This window comes from Sus scrofa, chromosome 6 (genome assembly GCF_054392235.1).
Source record: "Sus scrofa isolate SSC_HxYL_T2T_F1_AM1 chromosome 6, Sscrofa_HxYL_maternal_Yorkshire_Landrace_v2.0, whole genome shotgun sequence".
Classification (NCBI taxonomy): Eukaryota; Metazoa; Chordata; class Mammalia; order Artiodactyla; family Suidae; genus Sus; species Sus scrofa.
This window is the reverse complement of record NC_139388.1, coordinates 57,878,293-57,897,329: the sequence shown is the minus strand read 5'-3', so window position 1 is coordinate 57,897,329 and position 19,037 is coordinate 57,878,293. Positions and strand designations below refer to the sequence as shown.

The window sequence follows — 19,037 nt, the reverse complement described above, 5'->3', positions numbered from 1 at the left end:
AAAAAAAATGCGATAAAATAAAAAATAAAAGAAAGAGAAACAAAATACTTAGGAGGGAGGGGGGACTTGGAGGAAACAGATTCTGCAGAAAGGAGAAAAATGTAAAAAAAACAAAACAAAACAAAGCCCAACAACTATCGTTACTATCATCAGAGAAACAAGACAAGAGAGGGCAACTTTGAACCGTGAGTAGGATATTATAAAGTAGGATACAACAGAATAATACCATAAAATTTACAAAACCCTCTAAAAATTCAGAGATCAAAAAAGAGTTCTTTGAAGAAGCGTTACCTGGTGATCTTGTGGTTGGGAGTTGTCCCTTTCACTGCTGTGGCCCGCATTCAGCTCCTGGTCTGGGAACCCACATCAAGTTCCTGCACAGCATCCCCCCCCAAAAAAATTCAGGAGCTGCCTGGTGGCCTAGTGGTTAAGGATTTGGGGTTGTCACTGCTGTGGCTTGGATTCAATCCCTGACCCAGGAACTTCCACAGGCTGTGGATGTGGGGGGAAAAAAAAGAGTTCTTAAAAGTTAAAAATACACTAGCGTAAGTGGAAGAGCCTAATACAGGAGTGGGAGAGAATATTAAGAAAATCTCCCAGAAAAGAAAAAAGAAAACCTTCCAGGGAGTAGAGCAGGAAGATACAAAGATAGAAAAATAAGATAATAAAAGAATCGCACAGCCCAGGAAGCCCAACATCAAAGCAATAAGATTTCTAGAAAGACAAAGAAATAGAAGGAAAGGGGAAATTGTGATTGAAAGAATTCAAGAAAATTTCCCAGAATAAATGACTCAGGATAGAACTGAAAGGTTCAGTGATGAAAATAGATGAAGACACATTGCTGAGACTTGTCAGTGCACCAAGGACAGGGAAGCAAAAAAGGTCACATACAAGGCTGAGGAATCAGAATGACTCTGGATTTTTCAACAACCCTGGAAATGAGAAGACAATGCAGTGATGCCTTCGAAATTCTGGAGGAGGAGTTCCCTGGTGGTGCAATGGGTTAAGGAATCAGGAGTTGTCACTGCTGTGGCATTGGTTCGAGCCCGGGTCCAGGAACCTCCACGTGCCGAGGATACAACCAAAAAAAATTTCTGGAGGAAAATGATCTCCAGCTCAGAAGTTTACACCCATCCAGATGGCCCATGGAGAGTAAAGATGTTTCCATCTCTGCAATGTGTCTCAGTTGTATCCCCCAGGTGCCCTGTATCAGGAAGCTGAAAAGAACAAGGGAGCAAAACCCAGGAATAATAAGAGTTGGATACAACAGGATCCAAACCAGGAGGGAGGTGAAGGGATTGAGATGGGGGCCATGCACTAGACTAGAGCAGGCCAAAAAGCCATGGGAGAAGCTTCTTTAGTAAGATGAAAAGAAAGGCGTACCAGATGCGTCTGAATATATGAAGAAGAGATACATGTAGTTAATGGAGAATTTGGGGTTTGAATCAGTTAGGCACAAAGAAAACTCAGCTACTACACAACTGAAAAAAAGAGGGACAATATTAACTCCAGGATAAACAAAGTCTTGTGTGGGACAGGAAAATAATCAGGGTTTACTTCAGGTCCCATCCAGGGGAGCATTTAGTCACAGCAAGTAAACATGGCATAATTATCTAGCCAGAACTACAATGTGGGAGGCTGGAGTAATTCAAAGAAGAGTATGGGTATGTGCCTCCCATAGCCAGGAGTGAATGGAAAATAGGTAAAATGGAAAAATAAAGAGGTAGGCATAGAAACACGTTATTTAGAGACAGGGAGACAACCAGCAAAACAATACGGTAACGAGGGGAAAGCAGATTCCTTGGAGCTGGGAGGAATGGAGGTGAGGCAGATGGGGCGACACTGGTGGTTTTCTTTTTTTCTTTTTTTGGCCACGCCCCCAGCATGGGGAAGTTCCTGGCCCAGGGATCGAACCTGTGCCACAGCAGTGACCCAAGCCACAGCAGTGCCAATGCTGGCTCCTTTACCCACTGAGCCACCAGGGAATTTTGGTGGTTTTCCTTTTTGGAGAAATCTTTTTTTTTTTTTTTTTGTCTTTTTAGGGCCACTCCTGTGGCATATGGAGGTTCCCAGGCTAGGGGCTGAATCAGAGCTATAGGTGCCAACCTATGCCACAGCCACAGTAATGCCAGATCCTTAACCCACTGAGCGATGCCAGGGATCGAACCTGCGTCCCCATGGATACGAGTCAGATGCGTTTCTGCTGCGCCACTTCGGGAACTCCCTTTTTTAAGGAATCTTGTATTTGACTTTCTGGACCATGTGGATATATAACTCTGATAAAAACTGAACAAAAATTAGGGGGGGAAGGTAAAGAGGAATTACTGGGGAGAAAAAGAATTCAGCAGAAGCAAGAACTCAGAGCAGGAGGTGACGAGGGTATCCTCTGTGAGTCCATGAAGCTTCCGATGGGAGGTACAAGGCGGGGTGGTTTCTGGCTTTCTCGCCAGGCGAGTGAGGTTATACAAGGCAGTGGTGGAGAGCTGGGCTCAGAATCCGGCTCGAGGGTTCACATCCTAGGTCCCATTCAGCAGCAGTACGATGTTGCTGTGTTTTAGTCTCAGCTTTAATACAACGAGGATGGGAGTTCCCATCATGGCTCAGTGGTTAACGAATCCAACTAGGAACCATGAGGTTGCAGGTTCAGTCCCTGGCCTCGCTCAGTGGGTTAAGAATCTGGTGTTGCCGTGAGCTGTGGTGTAGGTTGCAGACGCGGCTCAGATCCTGCGTTGCTGTGGCTCTGGCATAGGCTGGTGGCTACAGCTCCAGTTGACCCCTAGCCTGGGAACCTCCATATGCCGAGGGAGCAGCCCTAGAAAAGACAAAAAAAGAAAAAAAGACGATAATAATATTTGCCTATGAAGTGTTATGGGTTGAAATCAAATGTCTTCCCCCACATCATATATTGAAGTCCAACCCCAGGGCTTCAGGATGTGATCTTACTTGGAGGTAGGGTCTTTTTTTTTTTGTCTTTTCTAGGGCCACATCTGTGGCATATGGAGGTTCCCAGGCTAGGGGTCCAATTGGAGCTGTTGCCGCCGGTCTATGCCACAGCCACAGTAACGTGGGATCCAAGTCATGTCTTCGACCTACACCACAGCTCACGGCCAAGCCGGATCCTTAACCCAATGAGCAAGGCCAGGGATTGAACCCGCAATCTCATGGTTCCTAGTCGGATTCCTTAACCACTGAGCCACGACAAGAACTCCTTATTTGTCTTTCTTTTTGTCTTTTCTTAGGGCCACACTCATGGCATATGGAGGTTTCCAGGCTAGGAGTTGAATCAGAGTGGCCAAAGCACCACGAGATCTGAGCCTCATCTGCAATCTACACCACAGCTCACAGCAATGCCAGATCCTTAACCCATGGAGAGAGGCCAAGGATTGAACCTGTGTCCTCATGGATGCTAGTTGGGTTTGTTAACCTCTGAGCCACGACAGCAACTCCTGGAGGTAGGGTCTTTCACGGTGGCGATCAAGTTAGAAAGTTAAAATGCGGTCATTAGAATGGGCCCTAATCCAACATAAGCGGTGTTCTCATAAAGAGGGGGAATTTGGATGCAGAGACACGCAGAAAAGAAAGCAATACGAACGGACATCGGAAGAAGATGGCCATGTATAAAGCCAAGGAGACGGCGTTCCCGTCGTGGCTTGGGGAATTAAGAACCTGACATAGTGTTCATGAGGATGCGGGTTCGATCCCCGGGCTCACTCTGTGGGTTAAGGATCTGGTGTTGCCGTGGCTGTGGTGTAGGCCAGCAGCTGAAGCTCCAAATCCACCCCTAGCCTGGGAACCTCCATATGGTGCGGTCCGGCCCTAAAAAGCAAAAAAGAAAAAAAAAAAAAAAAGGAGAAAGAAAAGCCAAGAAGCCTGGGACAGATCCTTCCCTTCCAGCCTCAGAAGGAACCAAGGACGTCCAGCCTCCAGAACCGCAAGACAATAGATTTTTGTTGAATCTACTGCCAACTAACAACGATCTTAAATGCGTTAGGACAGAACTTGATGCATAATAAACACTATAGTAAATTAAAAAGATGTGGGAAAGATACCAAGCCTTGGCAGGGATATGGAACAAATGGAACTTTCCAACGAGAGGGGACGTTGGTACAACCACTTTGGAAAATGTCTGGGAGGACCTTCCGGAGCTAAGATCAACCCAGCAGTTCCACCCATGGGAAGGTATCCAAGAAAAATGAATGCGTATGCCCTCCAAACACTTGTACAAGAATGCTGACAGTAGAAAGTTCACCATGGCCACGTGCGGGAAACAACCCCGATGCCCAGCCGTCAGTAGAATGGAAGCCATCCGCTACGGGCCTTTACCAGTGTACCCGGTGGAATGCAGCCAGGGCAAATCTGGTAGTCGTGTTTGGCACAGTGAGCGAGACACAGAAACGATGACACACACTCTTTGACCCTGTTTCTTTTCTTTTCCTTTTCTTCTTTTTAGGTCCTCCCTTGCGGCATATGGAAGTCCCCAGGCTAGGGGTCAACCTGGAGCTGCAGTTAGTTGCTGGCTTCTGCCACAGCCACAGCCACGTCAGATCCAAGCCACATCTGCAACCTACACCACAGCTCATGGCAACGCCAGATCCTTAACCGGATCGGCGAGGCCAGGGATGGAACCTGCATCCTCAGGGATACTGGTGGGGTTTGTTACCCCTGAGCCACAATGGGAGCTCCTGTTTGACTCTATGTGATATTCAAAACCTGGTGAAACTAATTTATAGTGATAATCTATGGTGACAAGAGGGGCAGAGAGGAATTCCAATTTTTCCATACCTCTGGAGTTCCCGTCATGGTGCAGCGGAAACAAATCTGACTAGGAACCATGAGGACATGGGTTTGATCCCTGGCCTTGCTCAGTGGGTTAAGGATCCGGTGTTGCCGTGAGCTGTGGTTTAGGTCGCAGACACAGCTCGGATCTGATGTGGCTGTGGCTGTGAGGTAGGCCGTCAGCTGTAGCTCGGATTGGACCCCTAGCCTGGGAACCTCCATGTGCTGTGGGTGCGGCCCTAAAAAGACAAAAAAAAAAAAAAAAAAAAAAAAACACCTTTTCCATACTTCAATCTGAGTGTGGTCACATGAATCTAGAGGCTGTCAGTGACATGCACACTTAAGATCTGCGTGTGACAAATGAACTTATCTACGAACCAGAAACACGCTTGCAGACATAGAGAATGGGGTTTGCGGCTGCCAAGGGGAAGGGGGGTGAGGGGGCTGGATTGGGCGTTTGAGATTAGCGGATGCAAACTATTATACAGAGAATGGATAAACTGCAAAGTCCTGCTGCACAGCCCAGGGAACCGTATTCAATATCCTGTTATAAATCACAGCGGAAAAGAATATAAACGTGTGTGTGTGTGTGTCTCCATCACTTTGCTGTACACCAGAAACTAACACAACGTTGTAAATCAACTCTTAAAAATCTTTTCTTCTTAAAAATCTGTGCATATTATATCTCAAAAACACCTGCAGCATATGGAAGTTCCCAGACTAGGCGTCAAATTGGAGCTGCAGCTGCCGGCCTACACCACAGCCACAGCAACGCAGGATCCAAGACTTGTTTGCAAACTATGCCTCAGTTTATGGCAACGCTGGGTCCTTAACCCACTGAATGAGGCCAGGGATTATACCCAAATCCTCATGGACACTATGTCCAGTCCTTAACCTGCTGAGCTGAAACGGGAACTCCCACATCTCAGTTTTATTTTTTTTTTTTTAAGATGCAAGATAAAAAGACACGGGATGAAGCCTCAAGCTATTCTTATTAAGGGCTGGGATTGTGGTTGACATTTGGATGAAAAGAAAAATACAGGTATCCCTCATTCTCTGAACATGGGGGGGGGCAGTTTAGACGTGGATTCTTTTTTTTTTTGGTCTTTTCAGAGCTGCACCCACACCCATGGCACATGGAGGTTCCCAGGCTAGGGGTCTAATTGGAGCTGTAGCTGCTGGCCACAGCCACAACAATGCCAGATCTGAGCCGGGTCTGTGACCTACACCACAGCTCATGGCAATGCCGGATCCTTAACCCACTGAGCAAGGCCAGGGATCGAACCCACAACCTCATGGATACTACTCAGATTCGTTTCCGCTGAGCCATGATGGGAACTTCCGGATTCATTTTTTGAGGCAGGGTTGGACTCCCTTGCTGGTCTCACTCTCACTGCTCTCCAAAACTCAGGATCCAAGTAGATTTGGGACACAGGGTACCCTCCCACCCAAGTCTGGGAATTCATGCTCTCCAAACAGAAGGAAGTCGACTGGGAACAGGAGAACATCCCCGCAGAAGGAAAAGAAAAGAGGAAGGTGATTCCCTAGCCTCCCAAGGAAAGGCGCTCTGTACTCAAGAAGTCGGGATGGGGAGCAGAGCCTGGGAAAGCCGCCCTACTTTGCAGAAGTGAAGGAGAGGATCTGGAATTCCCAGGGGCCATCCCAGAGGGAGGGGCTGCGGAGGACTGAACGGAAGAGGGAAACGGGGAAAGATGAGTCAGCTGCCTGGCTGGGCAGGACACTGGGGGTGGGGGGGTGAGTAAGAAAGTGAAAAAGTCCCAGGGGGTGGAGAGGTGGCCAGATCCCTTTCATGTTCCCTCTTCATAATGTGCACTGTGAAACTTTGTGCGTTTAGATGATGCAGACCTGAGCCATCCAGTTTGGGAGCTACACTGGGGCTGCTCTGAGCACTGAAAAGGGGCAGGTCTGAACTGACGTTCGTGTTGAGTGTAAAATGCACACTGGGTTTCTAAGGTGTCAGGGCGTGCACGGGGGTGGGGTGGGGTGTGGAATTATGTAAAAGGCCTCAACCTTTTTCTTTCTTTTTTTCTTTTTTGGCTGCTCCGAGGCATATGGAGTTCCAGGGCCAGGGATCAAATCCAAGGCACAGCTGTGACCTTACACCATACCTGCAGCGGCACCAGAGCCTTAAACCTCTGTGTGGTGCTGGGGATTGAACCTGTGTACCTACCCTCCAGAGACACAGCCGATCCCATTGTGCCATTGTGGGAACTCCTCAACCATTTTTATACAGATTACATGTTGCAATTTTTTTTTTTCTGTCTTTTTAGGGCTGCAGGTGTGGCACACGGAAGTTCCCAGGCTAGGGGTCTAGTCGAAGCCGTAGCCACCAGCCTATGCCACAACCAGATCCGAGCCGTGTCTGTGACCTACACCACAGCTCACAGCAACGCCTGATCTTTAACCCACTGAGCAAGGCCAGGGATCGAATCCATAACCTCATGGTTCCTAGTCAGATTCATTTCCGCTGTGCCACGATGGGAACTCCTGTTGCGATATTTTGGATATACTAGGCTAAGGAAGATATATTGCTAAAATGAAATTCGCCTATTTCATTGTGTGTCTTTTTTTTTTTTGCTTGTTAGGGCCACACACACAGCATATGGAATTCCCAGGCCAGGGGTCAAATTGGAGCTGTGGCTGCCAGCCTATACCACAGCCACAGCAGCATGGGATTGGAGCCATGTCTGCAACCTACACCACAGCTCATGGCAATGCTGGGTCCTTAACCCACTGAATGAGGCCAGGGATTGAACCCGAATCCTCATGGATACTAGTCAGATTTGTTTCCAATGAGAACTCCTCTTTGTGTATCTTTCAACACTGCTACTAAACATTTAGAATTACACAGTGGCTTGCATTTCCTTTCTGCTGGTCGGCGCAGACAGCCAATGCCCTTCATGTTCCCGATCTTCAGTTCAGCACACACAGGCTTTCGTTTTGGCTGTACCTGCGGCTTTTGGAAGTTCCCAGACTAGAGAATCAAACCTGCACCACAGCAGTGAGAATGCCGGATCCTTAACTGCTGGCCACCAGGGAATTCCTAGCTCACACAGCTCGATGTCACTGGGGGCTTTTGTGGAGATTAGGGGAGGGGTGGGCTCCAGTTTTGGTTGATAGACTCAGGCCTGGTAAGATGGTCCAGAAAGTGAAGAGGAGCTTGCAGCCAGAGGGAACCTGGGAAGCCCAGGAATTTACAGAATTCTTAGGAAGCAGTTGAGGCGAATGGTTTGTAGATCCTAAGTGGCAGGGAAACTCTGGGGGTGGGGGAAAGTGAAAGAAAAGATTAAGAAGTGGAAGAGGAGTTCCCACTATGGTGCAACGGGATCAGAGGCATCTCTGGAGCGATGGACGAAGGTTCCTTTCCCAGCCGGGCACAGTGGGTTAAAAAGATCTGGTGTTGCCATAGCTGCGGCGTAGGCTGCCACTGCATCTGGGATCTGACCCCTGGCCCAGGAACTTCCATACCCCATGGGGAAGCCAAAAAAGAAAAAGAAAAAAAAAAGTGGAGGAAATACAAGTAAGGGGAACTAGAAGAGGAGAAAAAAGAAGAAAAGAGAAGAAAGGAGGAAAATAACAAAAGAAGTAAAAAGAGTTCTAGAACTACACTGTGACAGCTCCTAGCCAGGTGTGGCTACTGAACACTTGAGATATGGTGGGGCTGAATTGAGATGTGCTGTGATGATAATATATAAAGTGCCCACCCCACCCCACCCCCGCCAAATTGTGAACCATCTCAATTTTTATACTACAAACTGAAATGATAAAATAATGGAGCTATTGGATTAAAGACAATGTACCATTACAATTAATATTGGGAGTTCTCATTGTGGCTCAGCAGTAATGAACCTGACTGGTATCCATGAGGATGTGGGTTTGATCCTTGGCCTCGCTCAGTGGGCCAAGGATCTGGCACTGCTGTGAGCTATGGTGTAGGCTGTGAGCTGTAGCTCTGATTCGACTCCTAGCCTGGCAACTTCCATATGCCTTGAGTGCGCCCCCCAAAAAGCAAAATGATAATAATAATAAAATTTATTTAAAAAAAGAATTAATACCACCTGCTTCTTTTAGTGTGGCTACTGGATATTTACATACTGTATAGCATAGGGAGCTATAGCCAATATCTTGTAATAACCTATGATGGAAAAGGATCTGAAAAAGGATAAAACTGAATCACTGTGCTGTACACTTGAAACATGGTAAATCAACTATACTTCAATTTTTAAAAAAGTGTCATGAACAAAAAAATAAAATCACTCATCCATCACTAAAAAAATAAAAATAAATTGCATATATGGCTCCCTAGTGCTGCTCTAGGAAAAAAAGGCTGGAGGAAACATCTTGGAACATGAATAAAGAGGGATAAGGGAGAGGTCTTCACTTTTTACCTTTTTATTTCTAACAACATACAAGTTTTACCCAAATAAAACCTTTAAAGAGAAGAGGGGAAAAGATCTGGGAACAGGAAACTGTTTGTGAAGCTTGGGAATGTGAAGGTGAAGGGGGCCAAGCCCAGAGAAAAGGGGGTGTCCTGCAGGAAAAGAAGCGTGTTCTTGAAATGATTCCCCAGCATCTTTGTTTTTTTGTTTGTTTGGGTTTTTTTGCTATTTCTTGGGCCGCTCCCGCGGCATATGGAGGTTCCCAGGCTAGGGGTCCAATCGGAGCTGTAGCCACCGGCCTACGCCAGAGCCACAGCAACGCTGGATCTGAGCCGCGTCTGCAACCTACACCACGCTCACGGTAACGCCAGCTCATTAACCCACTGAGCAAGGGCAGGGACCGAACCCGCAACCTCATGGTTCCTAGTCGGATTGGTTAACCACTGCGCCACGACGGGAACTCCCCCAGCATCTTTGAGAACCTGGGCGGAGTAGGGAAGGTTCGGCTCAGGGAATCACGTGACAGGTCTCACCCCGACGGAGCTGATTGGCCAGGGCGCAGGCACCTACCCCTCAGCTGAACCAATCGCATTCTTACTCGCGAGAATATGAAATTGAACACAGGCACGCAAGGGCTCATGGGACCCTGGCGCTGACTGGTTGCACAGAAACTGGGCTCCGGAGAATTTGTGGGCACAGCTGAAACCGAGACCAGTATGTGCAGAGACTGAGATGAGAGCCAGTAGCCACTGAGAGGAAGAGGCAGAAGAAAGAGGAACCTGGCTGCTGACGGTCTATTTCCCAGAGCCACTTTGCAGCTGGATGGAATCGTTGATTCCATATTATGGAGGCGAAAGTTAAGATTCAGGAGCAGAACTGACTCTCCTCACTGGTAGCTCCCATTGGAACCCAGGACCATCTGGTTCTAAAACCCATGCTGTCAAGTACCCCCAGGAAACTCTTAGGAACTCTCAGGCCATGCGGGACACCAGAACCGTGCCATTGTGTGGGAAGATAAGGAAAACTGGTCTCTAAAAAGAACGCATGAAGAGATGAATGCACAACTGAAAAACACAAACTATCCTTCTGGTCTGTGCTGTGTCCTAACACCTCTGGCCATGATTCTCCAAACACAATACTCACTTGAGAGACCTCCAGCAAGGGAGTGTTGCTCCGGATCCCATGCTTCTGAGGATGTCCCCATACCACCACCCCCAGAGGAGTCCCTGGGGCCAAGGGGTCATGCCCACCAGAATCCACACCTCGCTTGGCAATGATGCTCTAGGAACTTGTGGTAGAATAGCAGCTCCCTAAAGATATCTACACCCTAATATATGGAACCTGTGAATAGTTATATTGCAAAAGAGACTTTGTATGTGTGATTAAATTAAGGATCTTGAGATGGGGAGATGATCCTGGATCATCTGGGTGGGCCCAATGTAATCAAAGGGACCTTACAAGAGGGAGGCAGGAGGGTCGATTAGAGAAGGAGACGTGACAATGCCAGCAGAGTCTGAGCAATTCCAGGCCATGATCCAAGGAATCCAGCTTCCAGAAGCTGGAAGAGGCAAGAAAATGGTCTGGGTGGGAAGACAAGGAGTCAGGTTCTCTCCTGGAACTCTGAGGATTCTGAACTTGAACCTATCAGCCTTTCTGTTTGCTGAGAAGGGGCATTTGTCAAGGCAAGAGGACCCAACATATTGGGTGATTTGCTAACTTGGTTTATACAGTTGAAATAGTCAGACATAGGTATGCGAGCCCCTATTTGTACTCTTGCTTGGGCCCAGCAAATGTTAGCTGTGGGCCTGCCCAAAGCCTTGATTAAAAAAGAAAAGCTGGATTGTTATCAGAGGGGAAAGGGGCGGGGGAGGGATAAACTAGGAGTTTAGGGTTAACAGATACACACTACTATATATAAAAGAGATAAATGACAAGGACCTACTGTATATCCAATATCTTGTAATAACCTAGAATGGAAAAGAATCTGGAAAAGAACATATATATAGGAATCACTTTGTTGTACACCTTAAACTAACTAAATCAACTATGCTTCAATTTTATATATATCAAAAAAAAAAAAAAGAAAAAGAAAAAGAAAAGCCTGTTACCTGATCTCATGTTCATGGTGTTCAAGGGGAGGGAAGGCGGGTAGGGGAGAAAGAAGTGACCCCATGAAGGAGGTGAAATGGGACAGAGAGAACAGCAGCAGTTATAGGAGGCTAGAGAAAGAGGAGCTGACTGATGAGATCGAGGTTCTCAGTATCAGAAAGAGGCTTGCAGGCAAAGCACGAAGAGGACACGCAGAGAGATAGGAGACAAGAGACCATGTGACCCCCAGAAATTGAGAGAAAGGAGATAGAGGACTAGAGAAGGAAAAGATGCAAGAGACAAGCTGGTAGGTGGCAAAATACAAACTCCACAAGGGCAGGACTCTGGCTGCTGGCTTGGCTCCCATGATCTCTGTTTACAAACTCTTCCTTTGCCTTTTTCTACAACAGAGGCTGGAAAGCTAATGCACTCAATTTCCCAGCTTCTCTTGCAGCTAGGAGTGGCCATCTGACACATTCTGAGAAATAGCTGGAAGTCCCTTTGAAAGGCATACTTTCCCCAATAAAAAGGCAAAGCCTTGCCAATAGAAAAATCTTCCACTCTTTTTTTTTTTTTTTTTTTGGCCCTCAGCATGCGGAAGTTCCCAGGCCAGGGACTGCACCCACACCACAGCAGCAACCCGAACGGTTGCTGTGACATTGCTGGATCCTTAACCCACTGCACCACAAGGGAACTCAGAAAAATTTCCGCTCTTGTACCCTTCTTCTGCCTTCTTGTCTGGAACCAAGATGTGTTCCACAGAGTTGCAGTAGCCATCTTGTAACCATGAGGCAACCACAATGAGTATGAAGGTCTATGCTCCAAGGCTGGTAGAACAAATAAATGGAAAGAGTTTGGATGTTGATTGCATCTCTGAGATTTCATGCCAGCTCTGGCCTTCTTATTGAGTGATAAAGAAACATCTGTCTGATAAAAAAACAGCTTATCATTACCAAAGAGGAAAGGGGGTGGTGGTAAATTAGGAATTGGGATTATCAGATACCAACTACTGTATATAAAATAGATAGTTCTCTTATGGTGCAGTGGGTTAAGGATCTGGCATTGTCACTGCAGTGGCTTGGGTCGCTGGCTGCTGTGGCACAAGTTTGATTCCAGGCCCAGGAACTTCTACATGCCTTGGGCATAGCCCCCCCCCCCAAAAAAAAGGTAAGATAAGAAACAAAGTCCTACTGTATAGCACTGGGAACTATATTCAATATTTTATAATAACTTATAATGGAAAATAATTTAACGTTCTTATGTATATTTGAATCACTTTGCTGTATACCAGAAACAGAATATTGTAAATCAACTATGCTTCTATATATATATATATATATATATATATATGTACATATAAAAGAAACCTCTCTTATTTAAGCACTCCAGGGGATTCAGGAAACTTATCTACTGTCTTGACTACTGTCATCCAGTGCAGGAACTGTGCCTGGCTCAGAGTTGGCACTCTTTAAAACATTTTTAAATGCATGAGTGAACTTTCACCTTTCCACAAGGCCTAACTTTGCTTTCTGCTACTGGTTTTTTGTCTCTTTGTTTTTTGGCTGTCCCCGTGGCATGCAGACGTTCCCGAGCCAGGACTGAACCCGAGCCATAGCAGTGACAATGATCCTTAACCACTAGGCCACCGGGGAACTCCTCAGCAACTGGTTCTGAGAGAGTCCCTGTATCCTTATGTTAACCCATCATTTTCCTTAAAGCAGGTTGATTGAGTTTCTATTTTTGCAGCCCAACAAGTCTCATCAAGACAGAGAGGTAAAAAAAGATCCGGTTAGGAGTGGCCACTTCAGGGGTCAGCAGAGAGGGGCCCTGGCGGAAGGGGCCTAGAAGACAACATAGCTTCTGCCTGACAGGCACCACCCCTCTATTCATTCTCTGCATTGCAGCCAAGGTGGCATTGACACACCGAAACCTGATCACATCCCTACTTAAAGTCCCCCCTCCAAACAGCTTCTCACTGTCCCGCATACAAAGCCAACCTTGACCTTAGCCTCACCTCAGGGTCACATTTTGTGTCTTACTGTCATCTACCCTCTAAACTGAGCTCTGCACCCTTCAGCTTTCTTGCTGTTCCTCCAACAAGCCAGGAGCACTCCCCGATCAAACCCTCCGCCTGCAAGGCTCTGCCTCCGCAAGTCCTCCCGGCCAAAGGAGGAGTCCCTCACCACCTTCGGGGCTCTGCTCAAGTCACCTCCTCCGAGAGGCCTCCCCTCCACACCCTGGTGAACATACCCCCGCTCAGTCACGCTCCCGCTCAGCATCACTTTCTGAACCCGTCATGCTGGCTCTTCTGCTTGCCGGTTTCTCATTCATTTCCTACCTCTAGACCATAAGCTACCTATAGGCAGGAATTCTGCTCTGTTTGTTCACTGCCTGGCATGGAGAACATCAATGCATGCCGAATGACGAGACCAGTGAGGGACCAGGAGAGTCACTGCGCTCGTCTTTGCTGTAACCTTGGACTGAACTTTGGGGCCAGAACTTAATGTTATCCCTATGATATGGAAACACGTTAAAACAACAACATATCTAAGTATTGATTCCAGTGAGTTCAGATCTGATGATGATGACAATGACAGTAATAATAATAATAATAATAATAATAATAATAATAATAATAATAACAGCAGCAGCAAACACCTACAGTGTGCCAGATGCTGAGTGCTTTGCATGGATTAACTAATAATAATAACTAATAATATATTATCTTAACTAATGATGAGAACTATAACTATTCTTACAAGAAACTTGGGAGGTGGGTTCTCTTGTGATCCCCATTTTACAAAGGAGGAAACCAAGGCCCAGAGAGGTTGAGTAACTTGCCTGAGGTCACACAGCCAAGAAGGGACAAAGCCAGGGTGTGAACCCTGGCAGTCTGGCCCCAGGATCCATAATCACTGGATCCTGCTCCTGGAAGGAGGAGTTCATTCTCACCCCCAATGACCGCTGCCCTCCCAGCTGACCCACCCAGGGCTGACCTCAGGCTGATGAAGGACCCTTGACCTCCTACCATCTCGCCCTCCCCCCCGAAGCCCGCCCCTCACCCTCCCCCACCTCCCGACCCGCAGTCTGCGCTGACCCTGCCTTGAGCTGAGTGAGTGCTTCCTCCACGCGGGGCTGGTTGTAGCGCACCATGTAGCTGTGCATGTCGGGGTAGTTGCTACGGATGTTCTTCTCCGTGGACCCGTTGGGCACCGTCCCAAACTTCAGGGGTGGGTACTGCTCCTGGGGCCGCTGAAACTGGAGCAGAAGGAGGAGTTATTAGGGCGCCCCACTCCAGGGGGGCATCTGGCTCCAGAATGTCCTCAGCCAGATGCTCCACTCTGGGGACTCTGGCCAACTGGCCGACACCCCAGTCCAGAAGTGTTTCTTAAACTTGCTCACCGTGACCCCCAGTAGGAAGCCCTGCTCTTCATCCAGGACATACATCCGCAGACATCTGTACACACGTATGCAGACACGTATATATACACATGCATATACACAATCAGGAAGAATATTGAAAAAAAATTTTTTTTGGCTGTGCCCAGCATGTGGGATTTCCCAAGCCAGGGACTGAACCTGCTCCTCCAGGACGGTGACCCAAGGCATGGCAGGGACAACACCAGATCCTTAACCCACTGAGCCACAGGAGAACTCCTAATATTAAAATATTTAACCCCCAGGAGTTCCCATTGTGGCTCAGCGGTAATGAACTTGACTAGTAACGATGAGGATGCGGGTTCAATCCTTGGCCTTGCTCAGTGGGTTAAGGATCCGGCATTGCTGTGAACTGTGGTGTAGGCCGTAGACTCATTTTGGATCCAACTTTGCTATGGCTGTGGTGTAGGCTGACAGCTGCAGCTTTGATTCGACCCCTAGCCTGGGAACCGCCAGATGCCTCGGGTGCAGCCCTAAAAAGAAAAAAAAAAAAAGAAAGAAAAAGAAAAAAAATAATAACCCCCACGATGGCCTGATCATGGTCCAATCAGAAAAGACACTGACAGCAAAGCTCTAGACCAGCCCCAGAGGCTCCCGATGGGCCAGGCATTAACCCTCAACTTGCTGGATGGTGGGAGGTCCCAGGGGTGGGGCCTGGCATGGCCCAGGCTGGGGGCAGTTGCTAGATACCAATCTGCTCAGAAATAGTTCACTGCTTTAACAACCGACAGGGCCAGAAAGGTGGGCGCTGTCACACATATTTTCTATTCTCTTCTATTCCATTCCCTTTGTTTGTTCTGTCTTTTGTTTTTTTGCCCTTTCGGCATATGGAGGTTCCCTGGCTAGGGGTCAAATCAGAGCTGTAGCTGCTGGCCTACACCACAGCCGCAGCAATGCCAGATCTGAGCTGCATCTGTGATCTACACAACAGCTCACAGCAACACTGGATCCTTAACCCACCCAGCAAGGCCAGGGATCGAACCCACATCCTAATGGATACTAGTCAGGTTCCAAAAGCCTCCATTCTCTTTTTTTAAAAAATCCTTGTTATAATCCATTGAGTTGATTTATCTACCTTCTAATAGGTCACAACACCCTGTTAACCACATTAGTCTCAAACAAACTACCAGTCCCTAAACGAAATTTGATCCTTGATGAGGTAAGTCCAGAAACTGAGAGAGTGAGCATTTCAAGCTATTGACAGGAAAATTTTATGTCTGTTGAACCTATGAAATAAAATGCGGGTTTGAACTTGGCATGTCTTGGTTTTCCATTTTATTTTCCTTTTCCAGTAATTCCTTTCTATTTTATTTGAAATAAAATTAATTAATTAAAATAAAATAAAAATTGCAATAAAATAAAGTAAATAAATTTCCACTGGATTAGAAATTTCCAAAGTTGCCCTTCATCACCATTTGAGAGAAGCACTGGTCTAGAATATTCCATTTGGCACTACTTGCCCCTAGACTATCTGGGGACACCCTCTCCTCCTTGGACTATCTAAATAGTTCATTGTGAAACATAGCCTTTTCCCTCCAGAATATGCATTTCATTCTACCATTCTAACCGCCAGGAAACAACCCCTAACCTTCCACGGGCCGAGCTTTGTCCCCACCAACCGCGGCCAATTTCCTCCCTCCCCAAACACACACACCTTTCGGTCACTGAGCCCAGACACGGTGTCCACATACTCCTCCTGGATCATGAAGGCGGCGAGGTTGGCTGTGTAGCTGGCGAGGAAGATGACGGCGAAGAAAGCCCACACCAGCACCATGATTTTGCTGGTGGTCCCCCGGGGGTTCTCCACGGGCACCGAGTTATTGAACACCAGGGCCCAGAGCAGCCAGATGGATTTCCCAATGGTGAAGGTTGAGCCACCAGGGCCTGCAGGGGGGCCAGGAGGGGGACATGGACCCCAAATCCCTTCTGCTCAATGAGGAAGCAGAAAGAACTACAACTCCCAGTGGCCCCTGAGGCCACAAGTACCTCAGAAGCCCATCCCAGGGGCTGTTGGGAAATGTAGTTCTATCTTTGATCCGGGCACTCTGAGGTAGAGTGATGGGGAGAGAGGACTTACGTTTGCCCGTGGCTAGGCTGCGGTTGTAGCCCACGGGACTGAGGTACTCGAAGATGAAAACGGTGACAGCGACCACAGTGAGGCACATGACGAACATCATCACCCACACGGCAGGGCTGTATGGCTCTGAGGGCAAGGGGGTGCATGGTCATGACTCAGCCAAGCTAAGGACTGGGTGCCCATAGACTCGTGAACAAAGGTAGAGCCTGGCCCTGACCCCGTCCTACTCTGCCCCTTCCCAGGCTCCTCATCTTGGGGACAGATTCATTGCCCACCGAGCCCCTGGGGGACAGTGTCTCCCAAAGACAGTCATCTCAACCATTTCTGTGATTTCCACTCCTAAATATCTGATTCTCCACCTCTTCCTGGCAATTGCCCCAGACCGATCCCACACACAGAGCCAAGCCAGCTTCCAGGCTCCCCTTCCTAGGAGATTCACCATCCATCCATCCATCATGGCCCAGACCCCCACCCCAAGGTGCCATCCTCACTTCCTCCTTCACCCCCTTCCCCAGCGCCCTGTCGGTCCCCAACCTTATCCTCCAGTCCTTCCCTCACTGCTCCACCTCGACCTTCCCTCTCCATTCTCTCTGCCAACATGGCTCAGACCTCATGCTTTCCCCTGGACCGTCTCCCCATCCGCTCCTCTCCAGCCCTTCCCCCAACCACAGCCCTAGAGGCTCTTTCTACACCCAGAGATGACCTGGCCTCTCCCCGGCTCACAGCCCTCCATGGCTCCCCAGTGACCCCAGACCCAAGTCCCAGCCCCTCAGCCTTGTTCCCACCCTCCTCTCCAGGCTGATCCTTTTCTCAAGAATCCAATTGCTTTAACCACCCAGAACTCACAGTGCTCCCCCCAAGCCACACCCTATCTGTCTCCTTCTCAATAGCTCCCCTGCCAGAGGCACTACCCTGACCTGTCCATCAGCCAAAATCAAGTTCCTGTGTCCTCTCCTCACACTGCCTCTGGCAGTTCACTGACAATCAACTCAAATCACTGTTTCCTTGAGATCGGTACCCGGGATTTGACCTCCTTGGGCCAAGTGCAAGCAGCCAGGACTGCCCCTGTCACAGTAGGGTCACCAGCCTGGACTATCACTGCAGCATCTGAGGACACGCCTGCCACCTCCACTTGGCCATGTGATGGGGCATAAACACGACCTTGTCACTCCCTTGCTGAAGGCAGGGGCCCCACGTGGTGCAGCTCAGGGTGCCCTGCAGAGACCTTGGTGCAAAGAGGAGGCCACAAGAGACATCGTAGGGGAAACAGACAGGAAACAAAACACCAAGGAAGGGCTGTCCCTCCTCCTCCCGGGCCCTCTCCCTCCCAGGAGCTTTGCTCAGATTTCGGAGAGCAAGAGGGGACAGACGCGAACCGCTGTCCTTGGCCTGAGGTACACCTTCTCTTTTGTCTTCTCCAAGCTCAGTAAATGAGATCTCTACCCATTCTGCCTCAAAGCCACCAACCCATCGGGTGTCAGCTTTCTTTTGTGTGTGTGTGTGTGTGTGTGTGTGTGTGTGTGTTTAGGGCTGCATCTGCAGCATATGGAGGTTCCCAGACTAGGGATCAAATCGGTGCTGTAGGTGCCAGCCTACACTATAGCCATAGCAACACCAGATCCAAGCCATGTCACGGGAACGCTGGATCCTCGACCCACTGAGTGAGGCTGGGGATTGAACCCACATCTTCATGGATGCTAGTTGGGTTCGTTAGAGCTGAGCCATGACGGGAACTCCTGGTGTCAGCTTTCCAACAGCATCCTAAGCCTGTTTACTTGTCTCAGCTCATGGCCATCTTCCTACCCCACACCCCATCCTCTCTGCATGGGCCTCCCCAGTAGCCTCTTCACGGGCTTCCTGCCTCCTTAGACCATCAGTGGGATATTTTAAAAGCTTAAATATGATCGTGTATCACTCCACCACTGCCTGTAGTTAAAAGCTTTGCCAGTGCAGTAAGAGTCAAACCCAACCTGCCTACCATAGCGACCAAGACCTGCGCAATCCCCCACCAGCTTCCCTCCCAGCCCTCACTACCCACCCGTCTCACGCTCACTAGATGCCCCCTCCCAGAGGCACACAGGCCTCCCGATATTTCACAAATATCCCACAAACATTCCCATCTTGGGGCCTCTGCCCTGACTGTTCCCTTTGCCAGGAATGCATTTCCAGGCAGATCTAGGCCAGATTGGATCACCTGCTTAGAGAGGCCTGCCTGGCCACCCACGGCAGGACCAATCCCATCCCTCTCCATCTCTTCC

At 48.4% G+C, this 19,037-nt stretch overlaps 1 protein-coding gene across 3 annotated transcripts in view; it reads right to left on the bottom strand.

The window, feature by feature from the left end:
- GRIN2D (glutamate ionotropic receptor NMDA type subunit 2D) overlaps positions 1 to 19,037 on the bottom strand; it is a 42,146-nt gene that overhangs the window by 8,892 nt on the left and 14,217 nt on the right. For 2 of the 3 annotated variants that reach the window (XM_084961323.1, XM_021094673.2), the window contains 3 exons: positions 16,780 to 16,905; positions 16,357 to 16,586; positions 14,362 to 14,522 (listed from right to left, as the gene is read on the bottom strand). In XM_084961323.1, the coding sequence (XP_084817449.1) occupies positions 14,362 to 14,522; positions 16,357 to 16,586; positions 16,780 to 16,905 (517 nt within the window). Of the gene's footprint in view, positions 1 to 9,371; positions 12,092 to 14,361; positions 14,523 to 16,356; positions 16,587 to 16,779; positions 16,906 to 19,037 lie in introns of those variants that run through there. The other variant, XM_084961324.1, reaches the window with a different exon arrangement.